At 38.5% G+C, this 21,035-nt stretch overlaps 1 protein-coding gene and 1 long non-coding RNA gene across 2 annotated transcripts; one reads left to right on the top strand and one right to left on the bottom strand.

Moving 5' to 3' along the window:
* Window positions 1-1,159: 1,159 nt before the first annotated feature.
* cdh31 (cadherin 31) lies at window positions 1,160-17,006 on the top strand. The gene is made up of 16 exons (XM_084108678.1): window positions 1,160-1,617; window positions 1,743-1,857; window positions 3,641-3,906; window positions 7,763-7,903; window positions 7,996-8,151; window positions 8,389-8,533; window positions 8,643-8,815; window positions 8,897-9,025; window positions 9,111-9,296; window positions 9,378-9,622; window positions 10,794-10,939; window positions 11,011-11,229; window positions 11,348-11,566; window positions 12,061-12,191; window positions 15,333-15,476; window positions 15,897-17,006. Exons 1-16 carry the CDS (start codon window positions 1,567-1,569, stop codon window positions 16,101-16,103), a joined length of 2,673 nt encoding a protein of 890 aa, XP_083964804.1. The 5' UTR covers window positions 1,160-1,566; the 3' UTR covers window positions 16,104-17,006.
* A 155-nt stretch (window positions 17,007-17,161) lies between these two features.
* On the bottom strand, window positions 17,162-18,466 carry LOC311079752. Its single transcript, XR_014605452.1, has 3 exons — window positions 18,302-18,466; window positions 17,730-17,804; window positions 17,162-17,454 (listed from the first exon to the last, which is right to left on the bottom strand). It is a non-coding gene; the product is annotated as an uncharacterized lncRNA (long non-coding RNA).
* Window positions 18,467-21,035: the final 2,569 nt, after the last annotated feature.

Here is a 21,035-nt window from a genome sequence, read left to right as displayed (position 1 = left end):
AAAGCTGAATTGAACTTGTTTAAAGAATGAGCTTTACATTATTGAACAACTATCAACAACTGAATAATAATGACACTATTGTTTTGCTACTTCTGCTTTACAGCAGAATTACACTCTTATTTGATCAAATTTGCATAATTAATTCTGCTATTTTCTTGTTTATCATTGTGAAGCTGCTTTGAAAACATTTCTATTGAAGCATTAAAAAAAATAAAGGTCACTTGACTTAAATTTGGACACATGGAAAAATATCCGTCATATATTTTAACTATACATAGCGAATGATCTTACACTGACAAAAACAACTTTTTTTTTTTCCAGAAAGACAATTATAATGATAATGGAGGAGCCAATATATCTTGTTGTTTACAAAAAGAAAAGAAGAGCACAAAGATAGAACGGCTAAAGACACTTTCTCCTTGGAAACCATAGGCAAATTTTTTCCTCTGTTGGAAACAAAATACTAATGGTTTCATGATCACATTGGAAACTCATGATCAAACTCAACACTAAAGGAGAAAATAAAAACGATCTTTGGTGGCCTGAGGCATCCCAAGCTGAACAGAAAGCAAGAAAAGAGGCACCCGAAATTAGTTATGGATATCTGGGTAAACCGTTAAATTAATAAATACATTATAGGGTCAGTAATATAATACAAAGCAAGCATTATAGACCATGTTAGAGAGGTTATTATTGAGGCATTGTGTGGGAAGAGGCCCGATGACTCTTGGAAAGTCATAACCATTGTATTACTAATCTTGAAGTAAATCATCAGGGTCACAAGAAATACCACTCGAATAAGTAAGCTAACATGGAAGATGTGCAATATGATTTACTGAAATCTAAGCTATTTTTGCTATTTCTTCACATGACCATATTGTGAATGGGATTCATTTCGAAAATAATGCACTATTTGTATACTGTATGAGCGGACGACACTGACTACATGGTGTATTAAGTTTTCATTTTATAGGCATGGTCTATAAACAATTTCTCTTTCCAAAACCTACATTTTCATGTATTTGTTAACAGAAACATAGTATATTTTGATGAATGTGGGCTATTAGTTTCAGTAAATCGAGGCTAGTTCTTTCAATCCACCAGTAGATTCATCATCGTTATCAATTTCATCATCAGCAGACAGAGGATGTGTCTAAGGGGATTTTTCAGTGTAAAGCCATGAAAGGAGTTCTTCAGTTCAGCAACATGAGTGAGCAGTTGAACAAATAGTCTTTTAAAGAGTTAATTGTGTGGGATGATATGCAGGATGTTTGAGAAACGCAGCGTTTCGATATTTCACACGAAGTTCATTAATCCGGGGATTTTCGAGCTGTTTTTTTATTTTTACCTGTGTGTTTGCCTCGAATAGCTACCCATATTTGGACATGGTAATTACCGGATGGGCGAGGTCACCTGGCTGCTGCTGACGTCAGAGCAGAAATACCTGCTGGAAACCATTTCCTCAATTTGCTGCTGTTGAGAGGTTAGAAAAAACAGCAGCTCTTTACTTAAAAGCCTCGAAAGATTACAAAGCTGAAGGAATTTGTGTGGATTTTGGCGTGTCGAATGGCTTGTGCGGGGATTGTGCGATTAGGAGTTATACTTTTTTTCTTTCAGGTAAGTTTTATTTATTTATTTTGTCTGGCGTCGAGTTGTGGACCTAAACGGTCGCGCGCCTTCGGACACTAACGGCTTGGTTTATTATAAAATGTTTTATTTGTTGATTTTATTTTTGTAACTAGGTATTTTCGTGTGGATATACGGAGGAGTCGACATGTACACCTGGGTTTGAGTCGGAAACAGTAGTTTTAAAAGTGCACAGAGATCACCTTCACAGGGGGAAAAGACTAGGAAGAGGTAGGTCAATACAAATCTCTTTACAACAGTCTCTTTACACGAGTTTCGTCAAAAGTCGGTGTGGTCGAACATTGTTTTACAGCACTTATTTAATTCAACCTATTTCGATTCTTTACCTTAGCCGTTTATTAGATCTAGAGACTTTAACCTCTTAAAGATATTGGCAAGTTAGTACCTTGTTTTTGTTTCCTGGTGTGACAAAACAAAGAGTTTTTATTTGTGCAGGTTAAACTTGTTTTTCTATGCAACACTTCGGGTTTAACTCCACAAATGTTGAATTAAATCACATTTTACTTCTCTCATTTGTCAGGATGTGAGGTGTTTAGTTAAAGTCTCTGTATGAAATATCATGCTAAAGTAAACCTGCAGGTGTTGTGAAATTCAGATGATCTCATCCTGAGTTTCTGTGGGAGTGAAACCAGGAGATCAGGGTCAACAAAACATTTAAGAGTTAGCCTATCTCTTTCTTTTTTCAATCATTGAAATGTATAAACCCAGTTATATTTGGTTCTGTCATACCCAGTGCTTTATTAGCCACAGTGTTTATGAAGTGTAAGAATTCCTATTTAATGCATTGAATCAGGTACTTTCCATGAGAGGTGATTCAACTTATCTTAGTTTCGATTTTATGCCCTCATCTCACAAGCATTGTTAATTTAGTCATTTTTCTAGAGCCATTATGTGAGTTAATGCAGCATTATTCTGATTTATTCTTTACTTTTTTTTTAATATAAAAAACAAAACAAAACCCTTTTTGTTTGGACATTAACCAGTCTTTGGTTTCATATTGCAATAGATCTGTAAGTTTACCTCTGTACATCTTGAAAGGACTTTCCTTTTATTGTCCCACTAATGGTGGCTTATTTCTAAGAGCTGATTGGTTTCACCACTTCCGACCTCTAATGGATGCACTATTAGCCATTGCAAAACCTCTGTATAACTGGATAGTGGTTGTTTAAATGAATTATGCTGTAGTTTTGGGAAAAGGATTGACACAGTAAGCATCATTTGAAGTTGTTTGGCATAAACTAAAGCATGCATGTAAGCTCTTACCACATCCAAACAAACATTGAACGTGAATATTGCAAATTGCTTTTTTTTTTTAATGTGTTTCAGAATTTTTTTCATAACACTTTACTTTACGCCCTTATGTATAATGCATTATGAAAGTGTTTTTAATGCAGTAATTCTGCCTTGTAATGCACCTTATAATGCATTGTATGTTCTCAACCACATTTATTATACATTATCATTGAACGCACCATTAGAAAGAAACTCGTTAAAACGCATGACAAACGACCAATTTCAGATTCTGCAAATATTATAATGCATTTTAACTTTGGTTACAATTATTTATGAAACGATATTTAAAAATACCTTTATAATGTATTATACATAATGGCTTTAAGTAAAGTGTTACCCGTTTTTGGTCCCATCCATGAGGCTCTCAAACTCTTTCATGAGACCAGAAATGTATATTATAAAGTGGCCGATTGGCCGTTTTTACAGTGAATCACTTAATACTGTGGGTGGTAAACCATGTGGCAACAAGTAGTTTTTGAATGATGAAATGAAAGTGAAGTGAAACGAGTAAAGCTTATGTGGAAATATGACTGGTGTATGTACCGCTACAAGTTTCAGCATATCAGTTGATACTTTATTACTTTCCTAAAGAAAAGCTTTTTTTTTTTTTTTTTTTTTTTTTTTTATAAAATCACATTGAAGTCATAGCTTGAGTTTGTTCTACCTCGGTCTTAAGTTTATGCACCTTTCCCTCCCTCAGTTCCTTTCACTAATTGCGATGGAAGAACAAGAACGATCTTCCAGTCCGCTGACACGCGGTTTGATGTGGGCACGGATGGGGCTGTAACGCTGAAGAGACAAGTGACTCTTCATGAAGGCCACAAGGTGTTTTCTGTGGACGCTTGGGACTCCAGTGGCAAGAAGCACACGGTATCTGTCAGAGTTGAGCGTGTCCATCATCATCATCATCATCATCATCATGAGGACCATCACATGGACACGGCCATGAACATCTCCTCTCCACAGGTACAAACTAGTTCTTCAAGAAACTGCTGTCAGTACAGTACAATCCTGACCTCTATTGGACACTTCAGTTTTTATGTGTGCTACTTTACTATCACACTTTGAATGGGCATATTCAACTACCAAATTCTGTATTTTTACAAATTATTATTGGAGGCCCTAACCCTTCATGATTTTCCAATACAATCCTGAAAGATTGAAGATAGAGCACTGTTCTGTATTCTTAATCCTAAAGGTAATTTAATCACACAATTTCTATTGTTTTGCATCAAGTGCGGTTTACTAATAATAATGCATGTTTATTTCTTGGAGTTAAAAATTTCAGTTAAAATCCAGTTAAAATTTACTTTTAACAACAGTAACATGCAAAAAGCAACAAAAAAAATGAACAGGGTTAAACGCTTTAGGGATTATTTAAGGAGCAGGTATACAAGTTTTACTTGTTTTCTGCGCAATTGAGTTGCAGTTTAAAGGGGTCATGAATTGTGAGAGATAATTAATTGATCTTTTGACATAAAAGGTCATTGTACTATAAAAAATATCCTGTAAGTTGCAGAACTCAACTTCCTCATTTGTCCAAAAACAGCTTTTATTGAAACCAAGCTCAGAAAATGACTTTCTGATTTTGTCATTATTGCATCATAGTGTGACGAAAGACTGTAGTGCTGCAGTCATCGTTTGTCAACTAAAACGATGGAAACTCAGTTCTTAAACTTTGTTTGCCACAGCCAAGACTTATTAATGCTTATGCTAACCATGTGAAACATTTGTGCATTACATATGTTTCAACTATGTAAGTAGATTTCAACATCGGGAGTTTTTAAAACCAATTTACATGTGAAATGGCGGGGACATTGAAAATTTTAATATGCAAGCAAATTTTAATATGATAGTGGGCGTTTACCTCAAGTCTTTAATGTGACTCCTATAAAAAGTGTTCAAAAGATAGTCAAACACAGGATAGAAAATGGATTTAGGCCCAATCCCAATTCTATTTTATACCCCTTCGCCTACCCCTTACCCTTGCCCCTTGAAACAGAGTGGCAAGGCGTAGGGGTGAAAATATTCCCCTAAGAAATGGGACACCACTATTACACCGTTACACGTCATATGTCGTCGCTAGCGCCTACGTCACAGGAGATGCGCCAATGATTATCACAAACTTCCAAGATGCCGTCGTCAGCTGTAGTCATCTCAATTGCGTGAGTTAGTTACCCCTACCCCTCCAACCAAAAGAGAATCGAGACAACCCTACCCCTTCACGGGAACGCGCAAAACAGAGGGGTAGGGGAAAGTGAAGGGGTGAGGGGTAGAATTGGGATTGGGCCTTACTTCTGAATTAGGATGTTTTTTGATGTAGTAATCTTGATAACTGTATGTGGACTTTAAAAACACACGAGGGGTCATGAGCTGCATTTATAGTTTTTTTATTTTTATTTATAGACTACAGTACAAAAAAGTAGTGCCAAACATATGACATTTTATTTCTTGATTTGATATGTTAAAGTAGTTATTTCATGATGTCTAAATATAAATTCAAAAGCAAAACATGAAAATTTGCCACCGAGTGTTAGTTTTCCTATGTTGCGTTCCCTCTTCAGTCTAGGGGATTTAAAGAGGGAGTAACAAATGATGTAACAAAAATAAATAAACGTGAGAAATCTCCTTTCCGTCTATCCCAGCTCTAATTTCTTTTCACTAGGGATGGGGCCGATCCGATCCAGTATCGGTATCGGGACCGATACCAGCGTAATTCACGTATCGGATTTTCCCGATCCAAACTGCGGAGATATCCGATATCCATGAGTCATGTCTGCGCTTTAACGTTGTCTCCTGAAATGACTCCAAAAGTGATTCCCGCCGGCGAGTCTGCTATAGCTGGCTGCAAACTGCGGAATGGATTCCTAAACAGAGGCACGGCTCAATGAGACACAGAGTTATGAGATAAATCCGTTCCGCAGTTTGCGGCTAGCCAACATGTCCGCTTTGTGTAAATGCTTCACACAGTCAGAGCAAGACAACTAAATGCAATGCCGTAATTCAGAGCTCTTTAAAGATCCCTCGCGTCGTACAACACAACGAACGCAATCAAACATTTAAAAAAGCACCACGTTACTGTGCGTTCACACCGAACGCGAATAGCGCGTCAAATTCACGTGTAGTTGGACACTTGAATATTTTGAATCCATTCGCGCGTCCAGTGCAAAATTGACGCGCGTCTGAGGTGAAATCCGTCTGTTCGCAAGATGCTGATGTTGATCGAGCATTCATCGAGAGAGTTACTGCATCGGAGCGAGGATCACTTCAGATAGTGTGTGTAAGATGTTTACAATTGCACTTTTCTTATATTTCAGTACTCAAGTATTTGACATTTTGGGAATGTAATAAATATTGACATGACAATCAGTTTGAAACCCTTAAAGTTGCATATTTGTTTTCAGAATGGGATTTTACCTGTTAACAGGATTTCCTGTTTTTACTTTTCTGACCTTATACTTGCCTCAAGTTGCCTTTTGGGACATACTACATGCATACATACGTGCATATCATACTTGCCTGTTGAGAGAAGTTTATTTCAGCATCATATAAAATAAACAATGATAACAAAAATATTAAAGCAAACACAGCTCTGGTATCGGAATTTTATCGGTATCGGCCGATATCCAAATTCAGGGATCTGATCGGAAGTGAAAAAATGTGGATCGGTGCATCCCTACTTTTCACATTTATATCTAAAAGGCTACACAAGACCCATTGATTTACACCTTGTCACAAAGGAAACTGAAAGAGTATGCTTAATGAGTTCTTCTTTTATTAAAGGTTTAACCAATATATTTATAAAGCAAACAAAGATCAACAAACAGGCGAACACATTTAAATAATCAGATCGTCAGGAGAGGGCCAGGCCAAAATAACAAAACAAGGGCTTCCTAAAGTTAAAACCAGATAAATTACCTAACAAAAGAAATCAAAAATTAAAGATGGTTATCTTACCTCTCTCCCTGACTAGCGAGAAATAAACAGGAGAAAAGCTTAGGGATGGATAATCCAAATAAATTGGCGCCCGTGTCCCTACACGGTTTAATAATTTAAACTCAGTCTAAATGGTCGTTGTACTCCGACAACAGGTTTCACAACAGAATATAAGTTCTCTTTTCAACAGCAGTTTAACACAACAGTGTCTGGGATAGCTGGAGAGGGATTCCTCCTGATCACAGTCTCTTTGCTGCTTTATACAGGCTGCCAACAGAAAAGCCACGCTCCTGCTAATTAGCATCAGCTGTGGACGATTTGGAGTGCTGCATGAGAGAAAGAGATAGATAGATAAAAATAGAAGAGAGAGAGAGATGGATAGAAAAAAGGAGAAAACAATCACCAGCACAATATAAACACAAGACTACGTCACAGGACGTAACACCTACATCTTTAAACTTTTAGTGTTACAAATGGGGATGATCGTCAAAGGATGAAGAAATGTTTTTAGTGATCTAAAAGTGATAATATTTAGAGTTTTGAAGTGCTGGAGCTTTTGAAAAGTTGTGAAGCACTTTAATAAGACTTTAATAAGTGCTTCAAGTTCACTCTCAAACAGTAGTAAGAACCCTCAGATTAATATTGTAAAAACATTTGACCATTTCTGCCACAATACCATGGTTACAGTTAGTGTTACTACAATAGAGAATCCATGGTGATTCGTGGATTGAAAAGCCATCTATAACTTGTTCATTCTTGGCACAATGTTTCTCCTGCTTTCCATGTCAACAAGTTTTGATCTGATATGATTTATTAAACACAATTCTCTGCTGAAATTGGAAATTAGCCAAGAAACTGTCACTCATTGTCATTTACAAAATTTCAGATGGAATCTCCCGCTGACGATCTGGTTCTGATGTTTCCAAAGTCGTCTTCGGGTCTGAAGAGAGCAAAGAGAGGTTGGGTTATTCCTCCAGTCAATGTGCTTGAGGAGGGCAATGGTGAATTCCCAGAATTACTGGTCCAGGTGAGAGAAAGTCATGAAGGGAATGTTCAAAATGAGATAGAGAGAGGTTTGTCTGTTATTGACTTTGTTCTCTTATTTCTTTCTGTATTTAGATAAAGTCGGACTATTCTAAGGAAGCAAAGATGGAATACAAGATCACAGGTGAAGGAGCGGATCTGGAGCCTAAGGGGATTTTTACTATAGGAAGATTATCAGGGGATCTGTATGTGACTCAACCACTCGACAGAGAAAAAAAAGCTTCATACAGAGTAAGTTGATTTTAGGTCTCTAACTTTTAAAATCAGCAGATAGTTCTTGGTGTATTTTTAATGTTAGATTTTTTTCTCTTTTTTCTTCCGTTTGTAATTTGTACATCTACTAAAAAAATTAAGTGTTTTCTTAAACTACACTTGCATATTGATGTCAAAGCTAACAGACATGGACTAAAAGACACAACCTCAGATATTTGTCTCTTAACATGCCTGTATCTCTTCTCCTGTCTTTAGCTTGTAGCTCATGCGACTGGAGTTGATGTGGATATTGTAGAAGCGCCAATGGAAATTATTGTAAATGTGCTGGACCTGAATGATAATAGGCCTATATTTACTCAAAATCCATTCAATGGAAATGTTCCTGAAGCTTCTGATATAGGTAGGTGTATGATGCAGTTTCTTAATAAAATGTTTTTTAGCAGTTTTTTTTTGTCTTTTTCAAATGCCTCTTCAGTTTCACTGAATCAGTCTTTCTTCTCTCACTGAAGGTCATGAGTTTATGACAGTCACAGCCACTGATGCAGATGATCCAAAAACTAACAATGCTATTATCAGTTACGCAATCATCAAGCAAGATCCAGAATTGCCAAAACCAAACCTGTTTACAATCAACTCTGTTACTGGAAGAATTCGTGTGAATGCTTTAGGCTTGGACAAAGAGGTGAGAATGATGAATGGATCTCACATTAGTGAAGAATAATTTCATGTAAACAAACTCGCCTGAAAACATCTTTCTTTTCAGACATTTTCCAGATATACTTTGTTAATTACGGCTACTGACATGAAAGGAAAAGGTTATGAAACCACTGGCACAGCTGTTATTACTGTGACTGACAGCAATGATAACGCACCTCAGTTTGAGCAAACCACGGTAATATATATTAATAAATTCTGAATGTTATAAGCATTTTAACTTTTATTAATACTTGTTTACGCCATACTTCTCTTTGTTTTAGCACACTGTATCTGTCCCAGAAAATAAAGTAGGGGCTGAAGTGGCCAGACTTGCAGTTACTGATGGAGATGATCCTGGATCTCCTGCCTGGTCAACCAAATATAAGATTATTGGCGGTGACAAGAGTGGGTTTTTCAGTGTCAGTACTGGACCCAGCCAGCTAGAGGGCATCATCACCACTGTAAAGGTACTGTGTGTTGCTCATGTGTTTCCACTGGCAATTCGTGATCATGTTCCTTTAGTAAAAGATGCTTTCTTTTCCATTCAGCCCCTGGACTTTGAGAAGAACAAGCAATTCATTCTGTCTGTGATTGTTGAGAACGATGATCCATTTGTTGGTTCTTTGCCCACTTCCACTGCCACAGTCACTGTGAATGTAGAAGATGTTAATGAGCCTCCGGAGTTTAATCCAAAGGAGAAGGTTATCTTCACACGTGAAGATTCACCAGTTGATAGTGAATTGGTTACTTATAAAGCCACTGATCCAGACACCGCAAAATCACAGAAGATAACGTAAGAAATGTTGCAAATCATTTTATCCCCTTTGAGTTTCATTCCATTTGAAAATTGACTGCTTTCTCTAGAGCAGTGGTTCTCAACAAGGGGGGCGCAAATTGTTTTCAAGAAAAAACGTGCAGACTGGACATCATTTGGTTACTGATTGCGCTTCAAGCATAATGCACATAAATAAAAACACCGCTCTGCATAAAACCCAGCTGGATCTCCAGAGGTCTGGTTTTAGATCGCTGCTACGAATTGTGTTCAGAGGTGAAGATGTTTCTTGATGCGAAGTCTGACCTTGTGCGGTACCTGGACGACCCCCTGTGGTTGGCGCAGTAGTCATACCTTGTAGACATTTTCGACAGGTTGAATTTATTGAACATCAATGCCAACATCAAAGTCTGTGCGATCATTGGCGTTCGTTGGATCCAAATTGGATCTTTGCCGTGATCGGCTAATTAATAAAAATGTTGCATGTTTCCCAACTTCGCTGACCGTGCAAGAGTTTCCTTTGATTAACACAGCCGCTCAACGTGTTGAAGGACTGAAACAACAATTCGGCCATTATTTCAGTGAGGATTTCAGTTGATTTGCTTGGGTCAGAGATCCCTTCAGTTGCCCAGGAAAAGGCCTTTCAGTTGACATGGAGAAATTAGTCATATTAAAGAGCGACACTAGATTGCAACACCTCAGTAGCTCTTGCTCTCTGGACTTAATATCCTCAGTTAAATTACTACTACTATTCACCTCAACGTATCTGCGAGGCCGGGTTTTCAAAATTCACTGCCTTAAACCAAGTAGCCTACAGACATCGGCTCCATGTGGAGGATGACATAAGGCTTGCACTGTCCAATACTGAACCGCAAATTGTGCTTTTTTGTAAAAGTGCCTCATGATGGGGGAGGCTTGGGGGGTTTATGTTCCAAAAGGTTAAGAACCTCTGCTCTAGAGATTCAGATCTTTTAGCAAACCAATGTCCACAGACAAATCTGAGAACCACCTTAGCAACTGTCTACCTATTAATGCATATCCCTTCCAATGTCAAATCTCTCATACGCAGAATTCAAATCACAGCATGCCTGTATATCCTTTGAACTTCAAAAGATTTTAAACTTCCAGGCAAGACTTAAGTTATTATTGGTGAACATTTCTAGTTTTAACCTGTATGTTTGGTTCCTTCCAGGTATAAAATTGGCAGTGATCCTGCCGGCTGGCTGAGTGTTACTCCAGACACTGGAGTTATTAAAGTCATGAAGTCTATGGATAGAGAATCTACCCATGTCAAAGATGGCAAATACAGAGCTATCATTTTGGCATTGGATAATGATGGTAATTTGTGTTTCCTTTTTAAAGAGGAGAATTATTGCTGGCCTTTTTCTGATGTCTGTGCTTGTGTGCAGGTGAAGCTCCAGCAACTGGCACAGGAACCCTGATAATTAATTTGGAGGATGTAAATGACAACGCTCCTGTCATCGGTGAAAGGAATATAAAAATATGCAATCGTGGTTCAGCCCCAGTGCTTCTCTCTATAACGGACCAAGATGGACCTCCTTTCGCTGGTCCCTTTAGAGTTGAGACCCACGGAGAAAGCAGAAATAATTGGTCCACCTTCATAAATGGCACGTGAGCAATTACTAATGTTTTAAAGAAATTAATCTCATTCTTTCATATGTTACACATTTAAATATCTGGCTGGCTTGGTATACATGTCTAACTATTATAATGTTCCCATTTTAGTAACCGGTGTCTTTCTGACGCCAAAGTTTGCATTGGAGCAGGGAGAGTACAATGTTGTCCTGAAAGCTTTTGATCAGGGTGGGTTGGATCAGGAAAACACCATTAAAGCAGAGGTGTGTGACTGCGAAGGAGAAGCATTCCAATGTGCTAACAAACAGATAGCAGGAATGCCACTATCTGGAGTTCTGGGAATCCTGGGAGGAATCTTGCTTCTGCTATGTATGTCATTTCTCCCATGCATTTTTTTTGTGTCCATGTAGTTGGTCTTCCAAGCGTTGTATGCATACAGAAAGTTCAGTGTTTCCCACAGGATAGAATGTTGTACATTTCAAAGAGAAATTCATCAATCTGATCACTTTGAGATTTCAAAATCAGGACCTCCAACCCATATTCAGTGTGCAGATTGAACAAAGAAAAAGTTCAATAGTGCAAAACACATTTAAATACATTTTGTTATTATAAGAAGTTAAAATGTATTTAATGGCCGCCACAGTCTAGCCAACGTATGGGAAACACTGTACGTTATACTGCAGAAAAGGAGTCTCATTGCTAGCAATTTTTTCCAAACATATTCACTCTTTGAATTGAACTCCTATAAGATCAATAGCAATTTTCCTTGACCTCTTTTGAGTCCCTATTCAATCTTTCTTGGTTCATTATTACTGCTGAATCCTTTAGGTTTGCTGTGTTAAGTTGTGCTTCTTTTACCACAGTGCTCGCTCTTCTTCTGCTCTTGTTCATGAGGAGGAAAAGTGGTACCAAAAAAGAACCTCTCCTTCCTGAAGATGATATAAGGGACAACATCTACTATTATGATGAGGAAGGCGGTGGAGAAGATGATCAGGTTGGTTTTCATATGAAATACTTTTAAGGGGGTTTATCAGTTTTTAATGGTTGAGTTTAATTGGTTCATTGGTACCTGGAAATTGACAGTCAAACTTGCTTTTGAACAAGCAATATGTCTTTTTATAATCACCATCTTTTACAGTATAAGCATTTGTGAAGCTCTAAGTTAACAGGGTGCCCTCAGAAAGCCCTTATGGGGCCTAATTCAAGGTCCAGTGATTCACTACCTGAATCGATGTGGTGCTCGCACTAAAAATTAAGGACCCGCAGGGACTCCGATCCTTGTGTAAAGAAATATTCTATTACATCGAATTAAAGGCCATAACTTGTACCAAGATATACAAATGGTACAAGCAACGTCTCTTTCAGGAGATCTTAAATTTGGAAATTTTAAATAGGGGAATCGTTAAATAGCTTAATGTAATTGCTTTTTAAACTTCAAAAGGTGATTTCATTGCAAATGAGAGCACTGCACGTTTCAAAGTTATCACGTGTTTACCTGCCCTTCCAATCTTAATAGTTAATGGTAAATTGCTGAGGCTTGGCTTGAGCTCTGAACACGACCAAAGGTTCTTAGTAGAGAAAAAAATGAGGGAAATGGAGGGAGAGATGGGGAGCTGGAAGAATTTCCTCAAGGACGGCATAGTGACGACTGCTTGTATATACCGATGAGCCAAAACTTTGACCACCTGTCTAATATGCTGTTCTTGCGTGTGCTGCCAAAACCGCACCGACCTGCCAAGGCGTGGACTAGCATTTGGCACTAAGACATTAGCAGCAGATCCTTCCGATCTTGTAGGTTGTGAGGTAGAGACACCATGGATTGAACTTGTTGGTCCAGCACATCCCACAGATGCTCAATTGGATTGAGATCTTGGGAATTGAGGACACCTTGAACTAATTTTTCTCAAACCGTTCCTGAACAATGAGGTAGAATGAGACATCGTCTTGCCGAAGGAGGCCTTTTCCACCAGGGAACAGTGTCAGGAAAGGCTGTACCTGGTCTGTAGCAATGTTGTTTAGGTAGGTGGCACGTGTCAAATGTACATCCACATGAATGCTGGACCCAGTGTTTCCCAGCAGAACATTGCTCAGAGCATCTCTCTCTATTGGCTTGTTGCCATTGCAGAGTGGATCCTGGTGCCATCACTTCCCCAGGTCAACAGCGCACACGTACATGGCCTTCCACGTGATGCAATAGGGGACTCAATTGGATTGATCTCTGGGGAATTTGGAGGCCAGGGCAACACCTTGAACTCTTCATGTTTATCAAACCATTCCTGAACAATGTGTGCTGTGTGGCAGGGTGCATAATTTATTCTGTTGGAGGCCACTTCCACCGGGAACACTGTCAGGAAGGGCTGTACCTGGTCTGCAACAATGTTTAGGTAGTTGGCATGTCAAATTTACGTCCACATGAATGGCCAGATCCAGTGTTTCCCAGCAGAGTTTGATGCCATGACGCATTCCTCCCATAACATTACAATTTTTGTGACTTGTACCACAGTAGACCTTCTGTTGGCTCAGACCATTCGGGATTGCATTCGTTGCCCATGTCCATTGATGAGCCTTGGGCGCCCAACACCCCGTTTTGCCGGTTTGTCCCTCCTCAGACCACTGGTAAATCCTCACCACTGCTGACTGGGGGCAACCCACAAGCCTTGCCGTTTTAGAGATGCTCTGACCCAGCCTCCATGCCATGAAAATTTGACCCTTGTCAAAGTTGTTCTTTATTTGTTGCCCATTTTTCCTGCATCATGATTACAAAAACTGATTGTTTGCTTACCATCTAATTTGTTCAGATCTTAATATGTGGACTTGTTAGGATATGATCAATGATATTTGATTTTGCCTGTGACTGGTAAAAGTTTTGGCTCATCAGTGTAAGCTTGTGGTGATTGACAGCACTGAATGATTGGGCTCCTCCCAAGCTTATGTTTGGAACTTCAGTTTTACCCGGAGATTGCCTGTTTTTGACTCGTCTCTCTTAAAATGTTTAAAGGCTGAAATGTGAGGTTAAGCGTTTTATAAAACTTTATCTTTGCTAAAACCTGACCCTGCCCATATGGCAGTCTTGACATTGCATTGCACACTATACAAGATCACGTGGTGATAATCGTCTGTGACTGCTTAAGCCCGGCTCAGATCACGATCACTTAACTAGCATTGTTGACCGTAGCGAGCTCCGATCTGGCTGCGATCTGGGGGTTTTGCTGTAGAGCTTTGAAGTTTTATTTGCAACTGTGAAATCCAGCCAAAAGTCATGTAGTGTGAGTTTGCTTCAAGTCTGACTTAAATTGATGCATGTAATCTATAGCTATGCATTTACTAGAGGTTCTGACAATGTTAATTGCTCAGTTTTATTTAATCTGGTTGAATGAATGATCCAATGACTCTCTCATAAAGACTTCACTTGATTGATTACTGGATGAATCTGCAATTTTGAATGATTCAAATACATTTAAGTCACTTCACGCCACCTACTGGTGTAACAATGTAATTGATTAATTTGAAGCATCAAGTTACTTTTAAATGGTACAGTGAAAACCCTACCGTAGGCATCAGTGTTTATATCCGAGCAATAAACATTTATCCCAGAACTTCTATGATTAATCTGAATTATTGCAATTAACAATGATACTTTGTGGTTAAAGACTGTTTGTGAAGTTGTTTGATACCTATACATAATTGATCTTAATGATGGTTTAATAGGCATAGGGAATCATTGTCATTTTAAGAGTAAGATCATGTGGGAGTTTGAATCGAGACTGTGATCTTTTAACGATTAATCGTGCAGCTGTAGTTTGCAGAGCTCCACTCGCAGTGACTTGTCTAATGAATGAGCATTATAAAAAGGAAATAACATGGTAACCCAGGACTCAGCAGGAACGCTCTTAGTGTGAATTCTTGATGCATACCTGTGGTTGCAGTTATGCCCCAGACAGCAATCGGCCCACATCCGGTATACATGGTTTCCACACCGCTCGGATGTGGGCCGGATCTGTTGCTGTCTGAGGCTGATGTTAATGTGCTGTAAATGCAAGGTTTGTGAAAATGTAATAACATACTGACCAACTGTCTGCTGCTACGTAGTAATTGGTTTTGCTGTACTTTAATATCCAACACTCTTTCTGCACAGGACTTTGATTTGAGCGTGTTGCATCGAGGCTTGGACAACAGACCTGACGTGTTCAGAAACGATGTGGCGCCCACGTACATGACGGCACCTCAGTTCAGACCCCGGCCCACCAACCCTGATGAGATTGGCGCGTTCATTGATGATGTAAGTGATTTTGTTACTTATTAAACCTCAAGAGAATTCCTGTTAAACCTCAATTAAGAGAATTATTTTTAAAGCAAGATCGAAGTATTAGAGATAAACTGATGTATCGGCCTATAATCGGTATCGGCCGATTAAAGCTATTATTTTTGCCATTGACCGATTGTTTAAAAACAGCCGATGATCAACGCCGATTATATTCTGTCAATCAAAAGAGTGCGGAAAAAAGAAACGGCTCTGGGTCATTCATAAAATGATGCGTTTACTCGGCACTGTTGTAAAATGTCTTCAAATTGGAGTCAAGGTCACAGAGACACCTGTCAAGGTTTTTTATTTACCGGTAAAGTCGTTCTGGCCATTTTACGGTAGCTTACCGGGATTGCTGTAGGAAAGGGGTTAACGACTCTATTCTTTGTCCGGTAGAATCTGAATGCTGCGGATAATGACCCCACCGCTCCGCCGTACGACTCTCTCCTGGTGTTCGACTATGAAGGAGGCGGCTCAGACGCAGGTTCGCTCAGCTCCCTCAACTCCTCCAGCTCAGGGGGAGACCAGGACTACGACTTCATCAATGACTGGGGCCCTCGCTTCAAGAAGCTGGCAGACATGTATGGAGGAGGAGACGATTAAGACACTGGTTTAAGTGCAAAATATGAGAATTTTTATAGTTCGCTTTATGGTCTGGTGATTTGAATGTTTAAAGTTGGAGCTGGAAAAATAGCACTGTTCACCTGTCAACATAAAGGAAATATTCTTAAGTGTTTTCTTCTCATGAGAGCAGTCTAGGCAGGAACGTGTTTTTTTTTTTGTTTTTTTTCTCCCGTAAAAGAAGCTCCCAATTCAAAAGACATTCAATGTTTGTTCGGATTGCTCTGTGGGGAAGAAGCGGTAATGCCGCTTAAGATGTTTGTCCCAAATTTGTTTGCCCAGTATATTTTATGAAATATAAGTTATGTTTTTACAACTTATTTGGCATTAAAGATTGATCTAAACTAAAGCATGAATTATACTGTAAATTGACTTTTTTTCTTTCTTTTTTTTGAAAGCACTGAATTTTCAAAAACTTTTTGTATGATATAGGTCTCTATTTCTGTCCTTTTCCCCTCAGCTGCAATATTAATTGCATCATGTATGCTTTTATTTCTTTTATATAGTTATGGTTGTTTCAGCATTACATTTTTACACTAATGCTTATTTCCTTTTTTTTATTAAATTACTTTTACTGTGTTTGTTTCCAAGTGTTCACTCTATAACGCACTTCACACACAACACTGGCTAAATGATATTTTTTGTTAAAGTCTGCATGAAACCATTGCAACCAACTTTATTAACTTGGCTTGAGAAAGCCAACTTACTGAAATTCTATTTAAACTTACTACTTCTTCTGAGACTAAAATTATGTAACTCCTAAAGCTTTCAAGCTAGAACCTCCAAACCCAGATCAGACTGTTCTGACTTAGTGTGCTTAATCTTAATCTAATATTGGGGTTTTCCTAAAAATGTAAATTAAAAATAAATTTCCCATAGCTACAGAGCGCAACGCGTCATAATCTGAAGACCACGCCCACCAAGGGGGAAAACAATCCAACCGTCTCCATTGACTGCATTGCGAGAGGCTGCCTCCTTGTCATTTCTTGCTTCTAACAAAAGACAGAGGGTCTCGTAAGGGCAGGTGGAGTGATGGAGGGACTCGTAAGGGCAGGTGGAGTGATGGAGGGACTCGTAAGGGCAGGTGGAGTGATGGAGGGACTCGTAAGGGCAGGTGGAGTGATGGAGGGACTCGTAAGGGCAGGTGGAGTGATGGAGGGTCTCGTAAGGGCAGGTGGAGTGATGGAGGGTCTCGTAAGGGCTGGTGGAGTGACGGAGGGTCTCGTAAGGGCTGGTGGAGTGATGGAGGGTCTCATCCATGGCATCATCTCCAGGATTCAGCTCTGTGCTCCTCATCCTCAGTGCTCACACCAGCCTGCTGACATTTCAGATCCTACAAAAATGCACAAACACAAAAGTAGTCATTTTAACCGCACAATGTCATTTGATTTCAGTATTATTTAGAAGACAAAAACGCTTTTTTTCACAAATGCCGCCATCATTAATCTTCCCTTGCAGGTCCTGCTCCACCACAAAAGCTGTGCAGCAAATGCACAGAAATCAAAAATCAGAAAAGTGCTGTAATAGCTCTGTTTGAAATTACAATAATTAAAATAAACTACAACTTAATATTTAAATAGTTGTTGTTATCCATTTCTGTAGTGTCACTCAAAGCCTTTGATGGCAGCATTCAGCTTCATGAGCCACTCTCCACCGGATAAACACACATCTGTTCATCTGTCCCTGTAACATCCAGACAAGATTCACGTTACCTCTGTGATTTATGAACTCAACACTACATTTACATGTTGAGGTTGTTTTAACTTTTTATCCAACATAAATGTTCCTCAATTTATCAACAGTACTAATGGACAAATAAAATAGATAACTTATGTTTAGTTACTTTGTAGATTTGTTCTACATAATAGCACACATACATCACTCAGATGTCTATTTCATGTTGTGATGTGCTCTTCTGCAATACTTACTGAAGATTTTCCTGTCAGATGTAAATAGACATTTAAAATAAGCGTCTTTAAGATGTATATGGTTTATGTAAATCCACTTTAGAGACGTAACTTACGTCTTACTGGAGCTCCCCTGTTAGCTATACATAATAAAACATGTTTTTACAGCAAAATCACAACTATACTGTGTAACGTCTTTACACCTTCAACAATTCAGCAGTTTACAGTATTTCAGCACATGCAATTTTAACACAAGGAACCGTGTTTACTCACATTTGAAAGCACCCGCGTCGCTGATCTCTGCGATGTTTGATAATGACGTATCCTCTCGCGTGGCCTCCTGGGATAGAAGAGTATCCATCGGTCGAGCACTCGAAAATCTGGCCGGAAGCAGTAAGCCATCCGGGAACTTCTCGCCTACTCTTTTATGAATACTGATGTTTCGAACATACTTTTTCTTTCCCGTACTGTTTTTGCCTACTATATAGTTGGAAAGTAGGCATATTCGAATGCACTTAAGTCCGAATCTCACGATAATTAGTACATCACCCAGGTAATTCTCTTCTACTCTTTTATGAATACAGATGATTCGTACATACTTTTTCGCTTGCCCACTCTTTTCCCCATACTATATAGTAGGGAGTATGCGGTTTCGAACGCAGCCCATGTTAGCAATGTGCTAATTCAAATTTGAAACATGCTAGCAACATGACAAAATGTCCTATCTATCTGACGTGGGTGCAATTTAGTTAAAGGGATGGTTCGGAGTAATTCCAACCTAGGGTCCTTTGCACCATGACCTCGAGCCAAACACCCTTAGTGCAAGCGCTAATGCTAATGTATGTATGGCTTATGCTACCGCTAACCCGGACGTCAAGGTCACTTCAGTGATTTGGGAAAAGCCTGTAAAAGTCCTGGCAGAAAGCGATACATAAGGATGTAGTGTAACGACATTCCAGGAATGCACTAATATTTTGTTAGTAGTACCAGTTTATAACAATTATTAGTTAACACTAAGTTGTCAACACTTCGGAAAAATTACGCCGAACCATCCCTTTAAATAAGTTTTCCAAATGTCTCCTCTCATATAAGAAATTTAAGTGGTTTTATTTTACATTTGCAGTTTTTCCTGAATGTTTACCTCAGCTGTCAGACACAAGACTGACTAGAAAGACATTGTAGATTATATTGCTAGTAGGCCTGCTTCAAAAATAAAATTGTTTTATTATTTTAATTATCTATCTATCTATCTGACAGTCTATCTATCGCCTTCAAAACACTTAAACTTTAAACATTAAAAATGTCAAACTACTTTATCCTGAAAACCTTCAAAGTTTCTGGGCTGACTTTCTCAAGCCAACTTCAAAGTTTGTCTTGACAAACATTTTTATCTAGTTGTATTTATGACTCATTTCTTAATTAAATTTATTAAAATTAATTTTATTTTTATTTTACAGTGACCTTGTTATGCATGTTCTATGTACTTACCATAATGAATTATGCAGAATTACAACACTAAACCCGTCCCTAACCCTCTATTAAGTACTGTTAATTAATGTTAATATGTAATTAATTGTAGCCTACTTATTTTTTCATCACATCTTTTCTTTCCATATAATGAAAGTGAAGGAAAGGCTGTGATTCTTGTCTAACATCTCCATGAAAAAAAAAAAAAAAAATCATATCAGAAACAACATGAGGATGAGCAAATGATGACTGTATTTTAATATCTAGGGATGAATTATCCCTTTAAAAAAAAAAAAAAAAATCTACTTGATGCAGATGTGAGTACACTAATGACACACTAGATGGCGACATCGACTCAACCTCAAATCTCAATTGTAAATTTCTCAAAATCTTTCCAGAACATTAATTTCTTAAAGCATTTCTCAGACAATTTCCCACTCCTTAAACATTCTGAATGGGAACTTGTTCTTTAAAAAAATAAAATAAACTAACAGACCTGTAGCAATTTGTTCCCAATACCATTTACTACGTGTTTGCAGAGAAGTTTGAAATACCCAACTATTAAGCTACTTTAATAATAGTACAGTATTACACTGTATTTCAGTTATCCAGTAAAGACACCCAGCATAGGCTATTTGTGAATGGAAATCATTCCATTATTACAAATCAAGAGTGTATCCTTGCAATTGGTTTTGTTGATCATGCATCTTCACTATAGCTGTTAAAACACAGCCTTCATGAAATATGTGCTCATTCTCCATTTCTATTGACTTGAGGGGCCTCATTTATAAAGCGCGCGCCTGCACAGATATGATCTTTGAGTGTTTGCACGCTAAAATCCACGCCAGCGTTCATATTTTTAAAACGCTCTTCGATGTGATAAAATTGCTTACAGCACCCCGTCAGGGTCTAAGCAGACGTGTGCACTTTTCCTTGTGGCAGAAAAGTCTGAGCACTGCAGGTGTTTGGAAATCTGAGCAATTCTTGCTGCTCGCCATTCCCAAGTAAAGGATTTTGACTGGTGCTCTTTTATATTGAGATTATATTTATTTTTATATTATTATACGGAGCTTTGTGAGATCGCGATGAACTGAGATATCAGCTTTTTAGGAATTATTAAAGGGATGGTTCGGAGTAAAATCAACCTAGGGTCCTTTGCACCATGACCTCGAGCCAAACACCCCCCCAGAAGCCTTTTTTCCCTTGGTCAAACATTATTAAAGTTATAGCTTATTTAGAGATATCAGCCGGATGGCTTAGTGCAGGCGCTAATAGATCCAAGGTTGTATCTGGTAAATTACCTCACTAATAATGCCCAGAATGGCACCAAACTTCTACAGTAGTACAAATAGGTCCTGTACTCATAAAACGAGGCATCGGAAGGTTTGTAAGTACATCAGGAGTTTATTTAAATAACACTTGCCTGACGGCTCATGCTACATGCTATTAAATTCACTAGCTTTTCTCTTACACTTGTGAGTTTTGCAAAGGACTTTTACGGGCTTTTCCCAAATCATTGAAGTGATGTCGATGTCCGGGT

Source organism: Abramis brama, assembly GCF_963993115.1.
Source record: "Abramis brama genome assembly, chromosome: 3".
Taxonomy (NCBI): Eukaryota; Metazoa; Chordata; class Actinopteri; order Cypriniformes; family Leuciscidae; genus Abramis; species Abramis brama.
This window is presented reverse-complemented; position numbering and strand designations above follow the sequence as displayed.

What these genes read in the sequence shown, in the direction of transcription:
- cdh31 (XM_084108678.1), top strand. Translation starts at nt 1,567, where the DNA reads ATGGCTTGTGCGGGGATTGTGCGATTAGGAGTTATACTTTTTTTCTTT. An exon ending in TGAACATCTCCTCTCCACAG is followed by an intron (nt 3,907 to 7,762) that starts GTACAAACTAGT and finishes ACAAAATTTCAG; the next exon opens with ATGGAATCTCCCGCTGACGA. An exon ending in TTTGGCATTGGATAATGATG is followed by an intron (nt 10,940 to 11,010) that starts GTAATTTGTGTT and finishes GCTTGTGTGCAG; the next exon opens with GTGAAGCTCCAGCAACTGGC.